Below are 19,584 nucleotides of genomic sequence, written 5' to 3'. Positions count from 1 at the left end.
CACATCCCTCCACAGCAACAGATAGATCTCATTAAAGAAAATGCGAAACTATGATTTGAGTTATTTCATATTATGTATGTATTTATATAAAAGACTTGTATTTATATAAAAGACTGTGTCAGACAGTGGATGATCTGATTGGTTGCACTAAGGCCCAGTATGAGATCAATGTGGTTTATTTTTAACTATTAGTCACACAAAATCCAAAATGAAATATCTGGAGCTGAAAATTAGCTCAAAAGGTCACATTGAATGACTGATTAATCATTTCAGTTACTTATAAAACACCACAGAACACAACAAGGATTTTTTTTTAGATCTTTTTATTGGCATATTCAACTCAAATCTAAATGTAATCTAAGCAGTTTTAGGAAGCTGAAATGTAATTTTTGGTTACTGAGGAAAAAAAATCTTTAAAAGACCTAAGATTACCAACTGAGATGATAAAGTCATCAGGGAAATATTTACTGGGGTGATAAATCAAGTGAAACTTCTTCTTGCAACCAGTGGAGTTGACCCTTTTGCCCATAATAATGCAGGTTTATGTTTTTCCCCACTTCCTTTAAAGTTGTCTTATTATCAGGGCTGGACTGGTAATCTAACATACCGTGCATTTTCCCGCTGGGCTGGCGCACTTTTGGGTAGATGGCCGTACAAGCACTAACGTCACCCATTACAGCCATAGCTCCTCCACTAATAGGAGATGATGATGAAGTTTTATTACTTCTTCTCATTTTCAGAGAGTGTTTCTGGGTCCCCTCACATCAAAATTAGAAGTTAGCATGCTTTCTTTTTTTTAGCCTGGTTACAAGACTCGATAAATTTTGCACGCTCTCTAACGCTTGTAGAAGTTGCTCGTCGCCTGTGTGATGACTAAACTGCCAAAAAACCTCCTTAAGGATCAACTGAAATTACACTGGATTTGAATATTACATTACACTTTCATCTGGTCGTCTTTGGAGATCAAACGCTAATACTGTATATCCAACAAACTCTGGAAGCTAGTGTGTATTTACTCTAATCCATGTGGAATGATAACCCTGCCTGACATTATAAAGGTTAATTAGACATGAACTTTCCATTATGGATACTGATAGCTCATCCTAATCCATGTATTCACACACTGCAAATGTAGTCTCCGAGGTCCCTAACACACACACACACAGACACACAAGCACACACACGCACACATATACACACACACACAAAGACAGGCAAAATGCATACTTGAACGACGCAGTTACTTCAGTACCGGGATCCTGACCCCACTCTAGTAAGCATGCTCAGTAAAGATGTAGAAAAATGACCCAGGCAACAACACTTTGGCAGGCTGTCATGGCAACACATCAAGTAGCAGTCATGTGGCCACTGGCTGACGATGAGGGAAGAAGAGTACAGAATGAAGGAAAGAGGAACAATAACGGGGTAAAGACAACCAAAAGCAATGGGTAATAGGGGTGTGAATAAAAAAAGGAAGAAGCAGAGATGAGAATAAAAGATTAAAGACCCTGGAAATTATCAGGTGAGTGAGGTGAAACGGTCAGCGAATGAAGAAATGGAAAAAGGGAAATGAACGGGTTTTGAGCCTCCATGTTTTAGATACCTAATCCTAAACATCCCTAAGGGGTATCAGATCAGATAAGTGCTTAATATTGTCTGTCTGCCAATACGGAGTCTGATTCTATTATTGAATTTAACATATATCTAACAAAGAGTACATAGGTATGAGCCTTATAAATTTGAGACTAAATACGGAAGGTTCCCATTTAAAACTACAAATTTATTGATGTGATATGCAAGCAAGCAGAGAAATCTAATCACAGTTAGTAAAGCCGGCTTTAAACGTGTATTCTTTCTAATGGCCACCAGGGGGTAACAAGATTAGTTGAAAAATAAGGCAGTTTCCACAGTCTATAAGAAAACTAGCCTACTTCTCCCTCAATCTTTGATCCCTTTAAACTTCGCAGGTGGATCTTATTCACCGTCAGTCAGTTTCAAAGCATATACATCTACAACACATTATTCAATTATAGATGTCATTAGAAAACAAGAAATCAGGGTAGGATGACAGTAAAAATTGAGTAGGAGCTGTGAGATCTACACCTTGTGTGCTACATTTTCAAAAAACAAAGGCAGCAACATCGAAAAGGGTGAAAAAAGAAATCATTACTAAAGGGTGATGTCACAGGGTCTACATCCATCTTTTAAATACTAAGATATTTATCATTCTGTTGGAGCCCCTGGCCCTACAGAAGTACAGGACTAAAACAAGAGTACAAATGCCAGTTAATGAGCTAATATGACCTAATGAAACAATATTTTTCTCTGGAAACTGTATTAGAAAAAAATGTAGCTGTTACATTCAAGGACTACAGCTTTGCGTGTTCACATCCTCTTTGGATGGAAAGAGTTGGCTGGGTTGTTTTCTTTTTCAGCTTTATCTTCACCTGCATTTACTGCAAAACTCTATAAAACTTAAAACTTGAAAATCTACTTTCACTTACAAGAATTTTTCATGTGACACTTGTTTGAGGAGACATATTTGTGGCACATAAAGATATATCCCGAGGTTGCCTGCAGAAATACACCAAAGTCCAAATCATCTGTAAGCTACAAGGAAGAAGAATGAAAAAAAGGCAATCTGTCAAGGAAAGTGTGAAGATGTGACTCATATACAAGCCGAGAAACAAAAAATCTGGAAATCAAGAGACCGTGGTTCTTTCTTTTTCCTTTTTTAAAATTAAGTAATGAAAATCGAAAATCTCCCAGACAACATAAGGGATAAAAGTCATTGTAATTGCATGACAAGGTCATATTTAGGCTGTAGAAATTTGGTGTTTGCACCTATTTGTGCTAGAACCGCACAATCTAATCAATTATTTTATTGTATATGAGTGCTGTTTTTATGCTGATATTACTGTGAACACTGGTGTGTGCATGCCTGAATGACAGAGACAAATAGACTGAAACAGTAAGAGAGACGCACAGAGGGTGTGCCTGCCTCTTTGATGATGTTCTGTAAGGGTTCTGTTTGTAGGATGCTGTTCATATTGTACACAACACAATCAGATCATATTTCCTCCTAACTGCAAAGTTAGCTGTGATGGTGAATTATGACATGATTGATGATGGCACCATTCGCTGTAAACATACATGGTTTTCACACACAAACAGTCACGCACACACATGCAGACGATGATGACGTGTGTCTCAGTGTGTGAGGAACAGTCTGGGTATTTCCAGCAGGCGACCTGCCAGTACTCTCAAGTGTTCTCATCCAGAAACCCCTCTGCCTTCTGCCTTTCCTCATTCTACTCACATCATTACTGCAATTGATCCTTTTACCCTCATATTTGTCATTTTATGTTAATTATACTCCCCCATCTATTGTTATCGTGTGGAAACAGGTAACCCTTTGAATGAGGTTTATTTTGGCACTTGCTGCTAAAAGTCAAACTATAGACTTTATATGAGATGGATGTAGTAACAGTGACATGACCTACTTGCGAAACCTTGGCTTTTTAGCTGTTGCCATCTTGTATGGGACTTAAAGATACCAATAGTCTCTCCTTAGTGATTTAAAATACAGATACAGACCCAGTGCATCGATTTCTGTAAAGTTTATGGCTCTTGGAGTTTTTTATTTGGGGGTTTTAGTCTTTAGTTGCAGTTACTTTTGTAATCACTTTTCTGTTTACATCTTGAGTAGTGAGCCGTATTTACTTCTTTGTGTTTCAGTGTGGTAGAGGTTCCCAAATTTTGTTTCTTGTTAAAGCTTTGTCTCAGTTTGCCATTGTTACTTCCTGTTTTATTTTGGTACTGTGACAGCCAGTGGGCTGGCCTTGTTTTCTTGTTTTCTGTCTCTTTCAGGTATCCAGCAGGTGCAGCTGACCCAATTATGGATGCAGCACACCTGAGAAGGCCAGACTCAGTGCATTATAAAGCTACTTTAACTGAACCTCCGGCTCTTTGCCTGTGGCTCATTATGCTCCCTTGGATATGTTCTGATTGGTGCATTCAGTCATGGTTGTTGTACCATTTAAATTTGTTTGGGTTTCTTTAATTTATTTCATTAAAATATCATACAGCCTTTAAAAGCCTGTGTGTGGTCTAACCCTCTGCACTTTTCCCCTCTATACCTGTCTGTTATCACTGGATTCCATCTATGTGAATTTTGAGGTTGTTGAGAAGTTGATTGCTGGATCTTTTTACCTTTATTTTAGTAGCAAGGGTACAGCAAGCAGAGCAAAAAACAAAACAAAACAAAAAAAAAACCAGAAGAGGCAGAGAAGCACTGAGGGTGAAAGTGGGAAGACAGAGTGAGACAAAGGAAGAGCATTTATAAATGAGAGACTGTAAGTGAGGATGAGTTGTCATTCATGGGAAGAAAGGGAGAAACGAAAGGAGAAAGTAAGGAAAAGACTGGATGATTTAAAGTGACAGACATGAAAGAAAAGAGATGTGCACGTTTCCTCTAAAACGATTACATCACCCTCTTATGCTCCTGTTGCCATGGCTACAGAGTCACATTAGACTAATCATAACACTGTAACACCTTCACTATCTTTGCCTTGCTAGCTCCATCCATGAGCTCCAGGCTCTCTACGTTTGACTGTGTCTCGTCTGCCACTTCCTGTTAGTTGGTTTGGATAAAAGGTGGCTACTTTGCTTTCTGACTACAGAAATAGACCACCCCCCAAAGGGCTTTGTTAGACTGTTTCAAGCAGAAGATTTGATTGCACTCTGGAGGTGGAGTTGGTAGTCAGTTAGTTCTGCTGGGCAAGCTTCAGTGCAAGCACATAATTTGGTTGGAGGCCAATGTGGTAATGCACAGATTGCCCACTTGCCAACAGGTCTCCTTTCTGTTTACATAAAATCAGCAGGGACTCTCATGAATGTGACAAATATCCTCAGTGGTTAGGCCTGCTCTATTATACCAAGAGCCATCATGATGATTATTCTTGTCAGTATTAAAAATTCTTATTTAACATAACTATTCACAGTTTAACAATCAGCATGCATTTTCTGAACTACAGGAACATTGTGATCTTTATGGTTTTTAGACAGATTCTTATTGATCAGAGCCTCTTCTCTCTCTCTCTATCATCTTGACTAAAGCCAAGGTTTAGTCATATTTTGAGTTGTGATTATTTCCAGTATAACCTCATTTACGTGAACTTGGCAGGGATTAAATTTATATCTGAAATATGTTGATTTCAGAAAAACAAAAACCTGAAAGAACAGCGGTAAAAACGAATAAAACACATCTAAATTAAGTGCTAGTAAAAAAAAAAGGTTGAATGAGGAGATAATGCTCACATAAGAAGGACAGCATGAATTATTTCAGCAATTCCCTGAAAACCGGCAATACTGTGTGCACAGTCAATTAAGAAAGTACTCAATCGATCGAGGAACTATGACTCTTGTCCATCACAAGTGAAGACGAAGGAAGTTGAATATAACAGAACCAGAGAGCTGGCAGAGGAACACTGGGGGTGATGGATGAGTCAGCATGGTCAGCTTGTTAAATGTTGAGTTGTGTGTCTCCCTCTGTCTTTGGTTGGTCAAAAGATTAGTTTCACTTTTTGGATATTGCTGGGTTTTAGTCTCTGTCTTGGTTTAATTAGTTTAGCTTCCCAGTGCTTGCCTGTCTGTCTCTACGTGTTTGTGTCTTCGTCTTTCTTAATCTCCTGCTAGTTGTTTCCTTGCTGCTGCTCTGTGTATGTATAGTGCATTTCCTTTCCGTGTTTGTAATTTCCTGCACTTTTTTAAGTTTAGCATTTTTTGATATAGTACTTCCCCTCCTTCATGCACTGTATTGTTGACTTTTTAAATAAGATTGACTTTTGGTTTTCTCATCAAGTCTTTTGTGTATGCATTTAGGTCAACACTACCAGTGAGTTTTGTCTTTTTTTATTTTTGGGGATGGTCCTGTGGGGCGTGTGGAGGTGCACTGTCGCAGAACAAACAAAGCAAATGTGAAAATCGAGGCAATACACCAATCATTATGCTTTGATTATCGTGTTTTAGGAATCCAAAATCACATGCGATTTGATGAACTTCCAGCCCTAATGGTGGCAGAAGAAAGAGTATTTTATACCTTATTCTTTTAGGTTACTGCTAATTAAACTGTTTTTTAAAAACTGAAACTGCCCACATATCCATTTCTATGTTAGTCCACACAGATTTGATGATGAACTTTTCTATCCTACTTAAACCTATTAAACACATCCATATGGACAACTTGTTGATGTGAGAAACAATTTACACTTTTTATTTTCTGCCTAAAGTGAACACAAATATATTAAATAGAATATACATATAATGTACAACAAAGTAAAAGCAAGCATGCACATGAAAAACCCTCTAAGGAACCTATTTATTAAACCAGCCTCACTTAATAGCAGTTTCGTCAACTGTTGGATGACAACATAAAAAGGTCTGATGAAAAATACAAAACATGCTTCAAGATTTTGTACTTTTTCTTTAAGGTTTGGCCCATCATGTCACAGCCCCTGAGATCTGATCTTATCTTGTGCTCTGTGGGTTGGAAATTGTATAGCACAGCTGAAATCTGGATGTTTTCGAGTAGAGCTACTGCACTGCTGGTGTAGGTACTGAACAGTGATCTAGAGCTGACACGCTGCAAGCTTTTCTGCAAACTATGGCTCCTTCTGAGAGTGCTGCTGCTTAGTCAGTCACTCCAACATTAAGCTAATTCACTAGCTATATGGTGTGTGTGCACATTTTACATTTTTTTTACAGTCTTTGGCATAAAGTGATACTAGAAGAAGTCCCCTCTCAGCAACAACGGTATTCACCGATGGGATTTATTACTTTTATACCTGCTACATCGGCTCCACACATCAAATAGACCAAAATTGAAGGTGTGTGTTTGTTTTAATATGATGAAAATATCTTGGGGACAAGCTATGAAAATGACCACTAGCTTCTTATGTTAACCAAAGCTCACAAACAGAAGACTTTCTCTTCCCTTTCCATCATTAGCTGATAACTTGTCCACTCATAACTAAAAAGACTGACCACAAAATATTGCCTTTAAGCATTTACCTTCCTTTTTTCACTATTTATTAAAAACTGATTAAAAGAGACCTCAAATATAGTAATTTGACAAAAAAGGAAAAACAAGTTCTTTGTATACTGTCCTCACAAGAAACATGAGCATCAGTTGTTTCAGCCAATACCCCAAATCAACATAATGTACTGCTCACTTAACTGAGAAAGTTCTCAATTGATCGAAGAATTATGCCTCTTGTCCATCACAGTGAAAGAGGAAGGAGAGTGAATATAGCAGGGCTAGAGAGCTGGCAGAGGAGCAACACTGTGGTTAATTAATGAGTCAACACAGAAGAGCATTTGCTGGTTTTTAAAATGACCACAACTCTTCCATAACAACCTGGTCCCAAAGCAATTCATGAAACCTTTTCCAGAACTTTCAAGCCTGTGTATTTCAATTTGAAGTGTCTTTAAAGTGTCTGGTTTTCTCAGATAAATATTTCACCAATACTTGAAGAGCAGTTCCTGCAGGGCAACCTTTTCTAAAGATGCAACACAAATGAGCAGATAACTGTTTTGCTAACCCTAAGCTCTTACTTCACTGCTTGAAAAATATTCCTCTATGCACATATACACATTTAATGTTTTAATGTGACTCATTTTAGGAGTGTGCCACTGTGTACTGAGACCATGGCAGATAAAATCACCCTGTCAAAAAAGTGGGATTTTCCCTACACAGCCATCCCCAGAGTTTAAAGAGAATGGTCCGAAAAAACTGATCCAGTTCCAGTAAGCAGGAGTTCTCTGGGCAAAATACCAGAGCAGAATTGTTAGACTGCTTTGTGCTGAAAGGAAGGTGATAAAAACCTGTAGAACCTTGAAGCAGATGGACTACAGCAGCAAAAGCCCACACTGGGTGCCTCTCCTGTCAAGAAGAACAGGAAACTGAGGCCACAATTCTTACAAGTTCACCTAAATTGGACAAAAGCCGGGTCTGCTGAGTCTCGATTAACTACTGTGACATTCAGATGGTAGGTTCAGAATATGAAAGCATGGATTCATCCTGCCTTGAATCAGTAGTTAGGGCTGCTGGTGGTGTAATGATGTGAGGAATCATTTCTTGGCACGCTTTGCGTCCCTTAGTAGGAACTGAACATTGTTTAAATACCACCTGCTGACCATGTCACATAGTGTTGCTGACATGTCCCTCCCTTTATGACCACAGTGTATCCATCTTTCCATTGACTACTTCTAACAGGATAACTCTCCATGTCACAAAGCTCAATAAGGGGTTCAGTTAAAATGTAAATAATTTACTGTTAATTCACTGTTAATTAACCTTTCATTCAGCTGTTAATGAGTCTATAGGAATAAAAAACGGAAGATCTAAATAAAGACAAACGGATGCTGTACAGATATTCTATTTTCTGATGATTAAGAGCTGATTAAAGCACAGATCTGGGAGAGAAAAAAAAAGATCTGCAATCCTGGGTGCTAGTCAACTGCTGAGTACGGCAAACACAGCAATGTACTTTTGGAACAGATTCGTTGAGTGCAGGCCAAGAAGTGGAACCAACTTATTTTGCTTTTCTCTTTCACCGTATCACTTCCAAGTAACTTGTCTTTGTCTCTACATGCATGTGGGTGTGTGAGTAAGCAAGAGGGGGTAAAGAGTGAAAACCTTTCAAATGAAGCAGCCATGATAAAAGCACAGGGCTTCATTCTGTTCCTGTGAAGTGTGAAAAATGGAGCCAAGTGCAGCATTCTGCTCCACGGCTGCCTCAGCAAAAACACAATATGTTGGCTCTAAAGGACCCTGCTGGCAGGAACTCTCACCCCAAAGAATTACACCAGCTTCATTATACCGTGTGCTGCTTATTTGGCTAGAATATCTATACAAACAATAAACTGGGGAGGGACTGAAAATCAGTGCATGATGAATAGTGCATCAATATACTATGTATTAACACCAAGTATTAAAGTCTGCTCCTCTAAATCCACACATTTCTTATCATCACTTCATCAAAAGCATCTTGTTGCTAAATGCTTGATTTAATATCATTATCTTTTTCTGTATTCACCCTCAAATTCTTTTAATAATTTTTATAGCCGTGTGTGTGGGATTCAAGGACACTTGGTTGACTCAGCATGCTGGACTACATCACATACATTCACAATGCAGCATGCTTGAATGAGACTCTAGACCTTTTAATCTGTATTATTGCAGCTACTTTAACCTTTCCAACAAGAAAGAGTCCTTCACCACAGATGTAATCTGAAAACGTAGCTAAATAGTGACTGAATGGCCATTTTGACAGCACTCCATTATTGTTTTCTTTTCATAGACTGAAAGCCAAATAAAGATGTTGTAATATGCTTTTTTTTTTTTTTTTTTAAAAGGAAAGTTGTAACAATGAAGATTCGTTATAAAATTAATGTGTTGATTAATGAAAAAGTTCTTTGCAAATGCTTTCGCTTTCGTCCGTCTTGTGCCGGTCCAAGAATTTCACCTCTAGCGGCACAATGCGAATACCCCCGGCCGTCCCTTCGTCATGTCAAATACTTCCAACAGCTGTTCAGGAGGTCTTGCTCCTAAAGAAAAATAATTGAAGTCTTTACTATAAATCAGATGCTTATTTTTGTAATTGGAAGTGTAAGATTGCATTAAAAGATGCATAAACAATTTCTTGGGGCAAAATCAGCACCAGTCCACTTATAAGTTTCACATCTTATCGTTTTTAAAGTGGAGTTTGTTATTATTAGCAACTTTTAAAAATCTCTTCACTTTACTGGTTTCCTCTAATGCTGTTTCCACCCCATTGGTACATGATGCCATGGGTGTGACTTGAGTATAACGTTGCAGACTTTCTGAGCAAGCCAGCAGAATTTCAGAATGGGCCATCTCGTCAGTCAATGTCACGCTGTGCAGTCAGCACTTCCTGCTCTCAGGGAATGGCTTGCAATATGGCACTCATAGTACAACCTGGCCAAACTCTACCAATGGCTCATAACACTGTCTGAAGACTTATCAGATATCCCCGGCAATGTCCGTCTCAACAGGAATGGTGAACTGTACGGGAGGACAGCCAGCTCTGTGCTTGCAAAATGCTATGCCGGCATTCCAACTGGGATTAAACCCCGGTGTAGGGTAACCTGTCTGACTCCACCCAGCACCGCCCTCTGGAAGAGAAGGAAACTCAAGCCAATGAGCCACGTTGCCAATCTCACGTTGCTTAGAACCATAATAATTTATAAAAACACATACAGCTTAGCCGACAGCCTACTTGAAAAGTTGATTTTATTTTTCTAATACCGCATTTTTCCGAATTTCTGTACGGAGGTGTCGCACTGTGCATGTATTGCCAATAACCACACCATTTAAAAATTAAATTAATACTAGGTCAATAATCCACATATAATACCTATAATCTTACTTAAAAGACTTTGAACGTGGTTGTTTATGCCAGACGGGCTGGTTTGAATATTTCAGAAACTGTTGATCTACTGGGATTTTCCCATACGACCACCTCTAAGGTTTTATCAGAATAACTTCAAAAATAGAAATACAATGTGAAATGTTTCGTTGACAGCATTGTGCTAAATGAAAGGCAACAGTAAATGAAATGACCATTCCTTACAACCAAGGTATCCAGACAAACGTCTCTGGAGGCAGATGGGCTACAGCAGCAGAAGACCAGCCTGGGTGCCATTCCTGTCAGCTTAGCACAGGAAGCTGAGGCTACAGGTCACTAAAACTGGACACCAGACGACTTGAAAAAAACTTCCTGACCTGAAGAGTCTGAATATTTGCTGCAACATTTAGATAGTAGGTTCACAAACAACATAGGGTAAACAACATGAAAGCATGGATCCATTCTGCCTAGTACCAATAGTTCATGCTGCTGGTGGTATAATGCTGTGGGGGTTATTTTCTTGGCACACTTTGCCCCCTCAGTACCAAGTGAGCATTATTCAAATGCCAATTGATTACTGATTATGTCATGTCTATTCCTTTATGACCACAGTGTAGCCATCTGATGACTGCTTGCAGCAATATAGTGTGTCATATCACAAAGCTCAAATCATCTCAAACTGGTTTATTCAACGTAACAATGAGTTCTCTGTTCTCAAACGGCCTCTGCAATCCATATCCCAATCAAATGGAGCACCTTTAAGATGTAGTGGAATGGGAGATTGGCGTCATGGATGTGCATCCAACAAATCTGCAGTAACATCTGTGTGATGTTATTGCATCAACTGGACAAAATCTCTCAGGAAAGTTTCCAGCACCTTGTTGACTCTGTGACACGAAGTAATAAGACAGAGCTGAATACAAAAAGGGCTCCAACCCAGTACAAAGCACGGTGTACCTAATGAAGAGGCCAGTGAGTGTATATGAAAATAACCAAGTAATTATTCTTTTTGTATTTTTTTGTAGAGTTATAGTTACAAGCTATATTATAGCGTAATACACCTGAAAATGCAGCTGAAATCAAGTCGAGTTGCACTGCAGGCGATATAGGCACCAATGAAAAAATAAAGAATTTATAATAAATAGAAATTTCTTGTCTGTGTCAGTTTTGAACCTTTTAGATTTATATAAAACAATGTTATGGGAGTGTAATATTAATAAAGCTTCTGAGTAATTTGATTACATTTATTCTGATGTGAGGACTATTGCCATCCGCTGTATTTTGCATGAACCTCTGACTAAAGCATCGTCACTATAAACCCTTCTGAGTGGGAAGGATACTCAAAAGATAAGACCTTATTATTTATTAATTAAACAAAGCAGTCATGTAAGCAGTAAAAGCTTTAGATCAACATTTATACATTTCTTGTAAATGCCAAAGTAAAATTTCAGCAAACAACTCTATTTTCTTGCTCTTTACTGCAGATAAAGCAGTTTGCCAGTGTGCTGAAACTACCAGTTCGTGCCTATTGAAAGCATTGACAGTATTGACACTGGAGAGGGTGTGGGCTGAAAATGACTGAACGTGGGCAGTCATGTTACATAAGCAATAGTCCACTTCTCTTACTAAAACAGCACAAAAACACTGATACACCGGGCATACATGTGCCGCTCACCTACCTCTGACAGATGGGATGTTTTTTTCCTGAAGTCAATCTGAACCTGCAGAGCTGAGCTGATACCTCACATGAATGTATTATCACGCATTGTGATTGGATTTGGTCATATTTTATTAAGTATTTAGATAAACCAGCATCACTTCTGAGCAGACTGAAGAGATTTCTTAGAATTTGGCACCTCCACCTCCACACTCTGCTGAGGTATTTTTTTGGTACACGTGCATGCCGTCTCCTGTCTTCCCTACTTGCATGAGTCCATTCTGGACATACAAACCAAGTGTATATGTGTGTATAGTGGACCCACACAGGGTGTAACAGCTGATATAGATGTGTTCATCCTCCAAACCCCGAGTTCATCCAGTTTATTCAGAGACACTTTTACTCTGGGCAAACTTAAGTGCATTCTAGTGCCCAATTGAACGATTTCCACTTATGAAACAACTTCACATAGTGCGTGAGCCTTTATGCGTTCTCTGCACCTGATGACTAACTTCCACAGCTCCACTCTGATGCTCTCACTTCCTCCCTCTCCCAGCAGGTCTTTAGTTGTCATAGTTACATCCATTAACACACCTGCTAAGCTCTCTGGTCCCACAGGGTCTCCGCCTCTCACCTTTTCTTGCTTCCATTTCTGCAACATTCAGAGACTTTGCGTTTAAGAAAACCGCTGATATGTAATAACCTAGACCAAAACATGATGTAATAAAGACAAGAAAAAATAGGATCACCTTTTGTTGGCTACTCTAAAAATATTTTATCTGTAGGCAGTATAATGACAACATCACTTTGCCAGTTCACCCAGGTTAATTACCAGGCGCCGAGTTATAAAAATAAAACAGCATAACTGCACTCATTAGCACTTTTATAGATTTACTTGATTGTTGAAATTTTGATTAAGTACTTTTGCCCACTTTATGATGCTTTCAAAAGCTGCACAATGGAAGTAAAAAAGGCTAAGGGTTTATGACATGTACAACAATGTTTGCTAACAACTCCCACTATACAATGCATCACACTTTACAGACGGCACAATGACGGTTGGATGACTCTACAGCTCATAATGACGCAGGGTGAAAGTAGCAGTTTCTGAGTGCAGTGAATGTGTGATGGTGATTACAAACACAGCTGAGAGGTTTAACAAAAGAAGTTTAGCAGGTTATTGAATTGCAGGATGGGAAATGTAGTATTTACCCTAGAATAGCCTGTGCAAGTTCATTAACAGTCCATAGCATTGGACAACATAAAAGATAGACAAAGCCACCATGATGTCACCTATTGCTTCTGGACTATGCATTTTGAAGCTTTAACACTGGTGTTTTAATTACCTCAACGTTTGTTTTAAGAGCCAGAATATACTGTATTTGGATGAAAAAGTTATCAGCTAACATTAGTTAACTTTGTTATCATACACAATAGGGCTGCCACAAACGATTATTTTGATAGTCAACTAGTCACCGATTATTTTTGCGATTAGTCGACTAATCAGATCATCATCCATTGGACGTAAAATGTACAGCTTATTGCACCAGCAGCATCTGCTCTTATATAACTATCATTAGCTTACAGCTTTAAGTGTTTAAGGTATGTGCTAACTAAAAATAAAGACAAGATGATAGTTTATTAAATTTAAATGAAATTTGCAGATTGTTTCGGTGGAGTTTAATAAACTCAGCCGTCTGCTCCTTGCTATCTAAAATATAACAGGACACCGGAGTATATTCTCGAGCATCTCACACTTCTGATAATCAGTTGTCTGCTTGACGTTTATTCAGCTGTGTAAAAACTATAACTTTAATCTCAGCCAAACCGATTTACTCAGGAACAAATAAAATACTGAAAAAAGCCAAACAATAACATTTTTAAGTTATCTAAGTGACTTATATATCATGTTTAACCTGAGTAGCAAAAGACGGCGGTGGGTTTGAAAACGATTTGCCGGGAGTCCGGTGTTCTCACGGGCTCTAGTGAGCCTTGAACCCCGCTTAGATATCGAGGTAGTGGGTAACAGACGTCCCCGAAAACGTCGGAGCGCTTTTGAAAATATGTGGTGTCTTGATAAACTGAGCAGATATTTGAGGTTTACACAGCTACATTCTCGCCTGAAAATGTGTTAAACGTTTATTTTGTGACCCAGAAAGAATGATAAGAGTAACATTAAAACTAACTAGCTGCCGCCATTGTTGGAAACTGAGCAGGGCCGCGCTATGAATTCTGTGATACAGTTTCTTCTTCTTCGGGGTTTAACCGCAGCTGGCATCCTTGTACATGCAGTGCTGCCATCTTCTGTTTCAGTCCGTTATTACACTCTTAAATCCTACTACTTATTCCTGCGTCTTTGGGAATCTTACAAAGGTTCAAAAAACGCTTCGACTATTAAATCAATCGTCGACGATTTTGATAGTCGACGTAATTGTGACTAGTCGACTAATCGTGGCAGCCCTAATACACAACTTTTCTTACTGCCAAGGAACACACAATTAAACACTAGAAGTCCGCTCAGCAAAAGTGAACCAAAAAACCTCATATGATCAGTACCACACAACAATCCATATGTCTCGAGGCCAAATCCAGTGACCCAGGTCCAGCTGAGTCAAAATAACCCAACTCTGTTATAAAGGAGTAAACTATCCACAGAGGCCAAAACCATATTTCTGTGGCTATAAATATGCTTTTGGGTTATGTAAAGATGAGGATTTTAAAATTAGAGTATAGGGACTGATTCACTTTAGGAGTCAGCCTCAGGTGGCTGTTAGGGGAAGTTGCAGTTTCTGCCCATTCTATATTGGCTTTATTTTTCAGTTCCAGGCTAAGTCCGCCTCTTGATCATGCAGACCCATTGCACACAGCTATTGTCACCAGGAAGTAGTGTCAAAAAAGTTCAGGTTAAGAGCTAATCACATGGACACCAATGTGGGCCTGAAACTCTCCCCAAAACACAAATTCAGCAATTGCGTATGTAGAAGTAAGCATCATAAGCTTGAAAGTTTTTCCCAGGTGAGTGCTGGAGAACATACATGTTATCACAGCTAACTGTTGGGGGCAGAATTGGGCTGTCCAATTTATGACCAACAGAAAAAGTAAAAGGAAATAAACTGGAATTAACCCAGCTGAGACAACAGTACGTTTATTGAGCTTCATCTGAGGTTCACATAATCTTCACTTTAAACACACCCACATGCAAGCATTCAATTGTTCCTTTTAGAGGTGTGTGATGGTTCTTGGATCTTCCTGCGTTACTCATCCAGCATGTTGTCATCAACAACTGTGCTCCTGTTCCACTCTGGTTTTTCCACCGAAGATAGCAACAGGCAAAAAGTGGAGGCAACATTCATCTCAAAGTGGAGACATGACCCCTCCTTTTTTCAAGATTATCCTCCTGATCTCTCTACTTATCCTGTCTTTGGATTCCTCTTTATAACCCTCCTCTTCACTCTCTGCCTACCCATCTCTTCATCTGCCTTCTTGCTTCTTTACTAAAATAGAGCCATCAAGCTCCTCTTCTTCCACTTCAGTCTGCACTCTTTCATCTGCTTTTGCTGCTACTTCTCCCCTTCCTTCACATTTCTCCCTGACTGTCTCATCCTCACAGGATCACAGCGACACAGCAGTCATCTCTCATCAGCTGAGACGCCGTCCCACAACTGAATCGTGAGGTTATCAGTCCAATCGCTCCTCTCTTTTCACTCTCTGCACTTTATTAATCACATTCCCTCTCTTTCTTTCTTCCTTTGGCTTTTTTGTTTAACTTGGTCGCCTTTTCCTCCTTTGTCTTTTTACCCACTACTTTTCTGGTCATTTCTCTCCAGCCTCATTTCCCTCTGTCCTCTCTTGACTGCCTACTTGCATTCCTGAAACACAATAGGAACCATTAATCTTAGCACCAGTATGATAGCCCAACATGTACTGATATAATGTTGCTTCCAAAGGACATCAATATTAGAAGGCGCAGTAAATGTATGGGATGTTGCTTTCTGGGACGACAAGAAACACCTGTTACATAGAATTCATAAAGAAGACTATGGTGTATCTGTGCAGAGAGGCTATTAGGAATAGCTGACTAAACATAAAGCTGAATCTTACAGAATAATGATGCTTAGCTTGCAGTTTTTAGTCTGCGGCAGTAGGGCCACAAAGAACCCACAAATTGTATAGACAGTAAAACACATCCACCTCCACTTCAGCAAGAAGAACAAAGTAATTTATGGTTTTTAAAATGGCTAGCAAGCTTTGGATATTTGATGGTAATCAACAGCAGATCTCCAAAGCTTCCGGTTAAAGATGTAGCAGTGTTAGTTGTACATAATGTTTGGGGTACAATTATCCAGAAGAATTAGAAGCAAACACAGCACACAAACAGTACAGAGGGAAGCATTCCTCACTCCACAGATAGAGCTCCCACCCTTTTTTCACTAGGTGCCTACTTGAATAAAAGTTGCTAAAGAGGTATGAAGAGTCACCAAATCTCACTACAAAGTTGCTAATTAGCAACAATAAGATGAACTGAAGCGTGAAAATCATTGCTGAGAGTCAGGGCAATGTCAAGCCTTCAAACCAAGATGGTAGGCAAGATCTTTTTAACATTTCTTAAAAACATTTATGCAAATAATAATATAAAGTAGTGCTGCACTGAAGTAAAGCCTTTTTGCACACTACAATGACATCAGTTGAACTTCACTGAGCTCTCATAGACACTTTGACAGGACTAACCGTTCTTAACCTTGTGTTTCAATCTGCTCTCATTCAGTTATTCACACATTAATTCGTGCCAGACAGTGATAGAGTCACTCTATACTTAATGGCAGGTTAATGGCAGCCCCTGGCTAAAGACAGGGAAGGGTTTCTGTTGTCTAAACTATCCTCCTTAATAAAAACTAGAACTGGGTTGGACTCCCTTAATTCGGATGCCTTAATTTTTCATGGTATAGATTTAACACAGTGCTGGAAACAACCCTCAGATATTTTGGTCCATATTTACATGAAACACCACAATCGCTGTAGATTTGTTGACTGCACATGCATGAAGTAAATATCCCATTCCATCATATCTCAAAGGGGCTCTACTGGATTGAGATCTGGTGACTGTAGGGGGGGGGGTAACCAGATCTCACTCGATATTTTATCTTTTTCCGATGATTCTCTGTAAACCCTAGAGATGGTTGTGCAGGAAAATCCCAGTAGATCAGCAGTTTCTAAAATACTCAGACCAGCCCATCTGGTACCAATAACCATGCGAGTTCCAAGTCTTAAATCATTTCTATTCCCCATTGTGATACGTGGTTTGCAGCTTTCCTTGTCCATGTCTGCACTGAGCTGCTGCAATATGATTGGCTGATTAGATATTTCCATTAGTAAGTGATTGAACAGGTGTACCTAACAAAGTGACTAGTAAGTGTAAGCAAATGTGATTTGATTAATTACATTTAATCAAAAATGGCTTAACTGTTACCATAGTTTCAGAGATTCTTCTTTAAAAGGGTGTGCATTTTTTGTTACAAGCAAGAGCTGCACACACACACACACACACACACGCGCACACGCACACACACAGAACTCCACCCACTCAGCCAGACAGCCAGCTAATGTAGAACTATAAATCTTAATGGTTCTGCTAAGCTAAGGCAAATCCATTTTGATCACACAATAAGCAGTGAGAAAGCATTTTCTGCGTTACCATCCAAACAAATCATTACCACATTTGCTCGGTCTTGATGAAATGATGCATGATGTGACCCTGGATGGCTTCAATACAGTTGCTGGTCAAAAACACGCCATTTCCCCCCCTATGTTGACCTTTCAGTTCACTTTTCACTTCCAGCCCTGTCCTACTTTTCTTCTTCACCTCAGTTTTTTTTTTTTTTTTTTTTACACCTATTCTCCCTCTTTGTCCTCCATAGCCTTTCCTTGCTTTGTCATCCTTTTGTCTCAGCTTCCCCTGGAGTACCCTCCCCTCCATTTCATTGTTGATCTCTTCCACTTCTTATTCTAAGCTCTCACTGAGCATCTTTACAGGTTAACAGGTGCTTAATGCCTACGATCACACTTTGTGGTTTACTGTATTCAGATTAAAAGGGAATAAAAAATATCAGATTTAAAATATTTTGTTGAAGAGACAGGATTCCTGTATATGTGGCTGATTACTGTGTGAGCCAAACAAATATTCAAGTATCACAGGATTACTGCCACATCACGAATCCTTTCGCTCTGTATGAGTCACTTCAGTAAGTGAACTGTACACAATGAACATCACATCAAATAATATTGCATCCATACTGAATTAATTACCATATTAATATGACCGATAAAGGTAATTAAAAATGTTAAGAGAGCTCGGCAATCCAAGATAGGGCTCTATCAACAAATCACCTAACAAAGGCTGATAGCAACCACAACAAAAGAGCTGCTCTCCAGCATCAAATCCACACACAAAGACAAAATAATGGAAATTTTAAAAAAAAATCCTTTTTGGAAAAGTATGCTACAACTTCTGTTATAAAAATACAAGCAGCGCTCATTTCTAATCTGAATTACTAACAATTAATTTGGCTTCACCTGAAGCAGCTACACCATGTTGTTTACAAAGCCAAGTAGAGCTCAGTGTTTCTTTTACCTTCTTCCCTTTCTTCTTGTGATGAGCCGACTTCCCCGCAGATTTGTTTTTAGCCTCCTCACTCATGGCAGCAGCTGTACGTGTCCCCAACAGCTGTTTGTATGACTCCAAAAAAGGTTTTTTTAATCCAGCATGGATGAGCGGTGAAGAGTGGAGCGGTGGCCACTCTCAGCACGCGCAGCGGCCAACTCGCTCAGCTGCTCACACCCACTTCCACAAAAACACACACGCACACAGAGTTACACACACACACTCTGTCCACAAGAAGAGAAGCCAAAAAGGCAGCTCAGCAGGAGTGATGGTGGGGGGGGGGGAGACGCACATTCTCGCTCTTTCTCCGTCCCTGTGTGTGTTTTTGTCTCCCTTTCTTGCTCACATACTTCACTTGTACCTGTCTTTGGATGCCGTCGCCTCCCACACGCTCCACAAGTGAAAGCAGAGCAGCAACAAGCTACAGTACGAAGACTTGAGTATTAATAGGGATCAATACCAGCTCATCAGCGGTTGCTTGAGTTTTTGTGTGTGGATGTGCTTGTCACAGTTTAAAGGGCAAGAGATAATTTCTTCTTTAAAAAAAAGATGGAAAAAAATAGAAACCAGATTTTGGTTCAGAGACGTATAAAATGACTCTTTCTGTTACTGCTAATTAATGTTAGCTTTGTGAGGTGGCCAAGGAACAAAAATAAAGGACTCAGCTGAACCAGTGGATTGGTTTCAGCTACGACAGTGCTAATCAACATAATTGATGCTTTCTTTGCTTTACTCTACTGCTCTTTGTCCCTGTCAGCTTGCTAAAGATATGATGACAACAACTTTGAACTAGGATGACTTTAGAACACGCTCCTATTTAGTTAAAAAAAAGTGTATAA

At 39.3% G+C, this 19,584-nt stretch overlaps 1 protein-coding gene across 1 annotated transcript in view; it reads right to left on the bottom strand.

Moving 5' to 3' along the window:
- The window catches only part of LOC146627051 (ankyrin-3-like), a 155,035-nt gene extending 136,149 nt beyond the window's left edge, over nt 1–18,886 (bottom strand). Inside the window, exon 1 of the mRNA XM_085361574.1 lies at nt 18,716–18,886. Within this exon, the coding sequence (XP_085217700.1) occupies nt 18,716–18,781 (66 nt within the window). The 5' untranslated portion in view covers nt 18,782–18,886. The remainder of the gene's footprint in view (nt 1–18,715) is intronic.
- Nucleotides 18,887–19,584: the final 698 nt, after the last annotated feature.

This window comes from Diplotaxodon limnothrissa, linkage group LG8 (assembly GCF_057381915.1).
Source record: "Diplotaxodon limnothrissa isolate DT_005_m linkage group LG8, D_limnothrissa_male_GT1.1, whole genome shotgun sequence".
Lineage (NCBI taxonomy): Eukaryota > Metazoa > Chordata > Actinopteri > Cichliformes > Cichlidae > Diplotaxodon > Diplotaxodon limnothrissa.
This window is presented reverse-complemented; position numbering and strand designations above follow the sequence as displayed.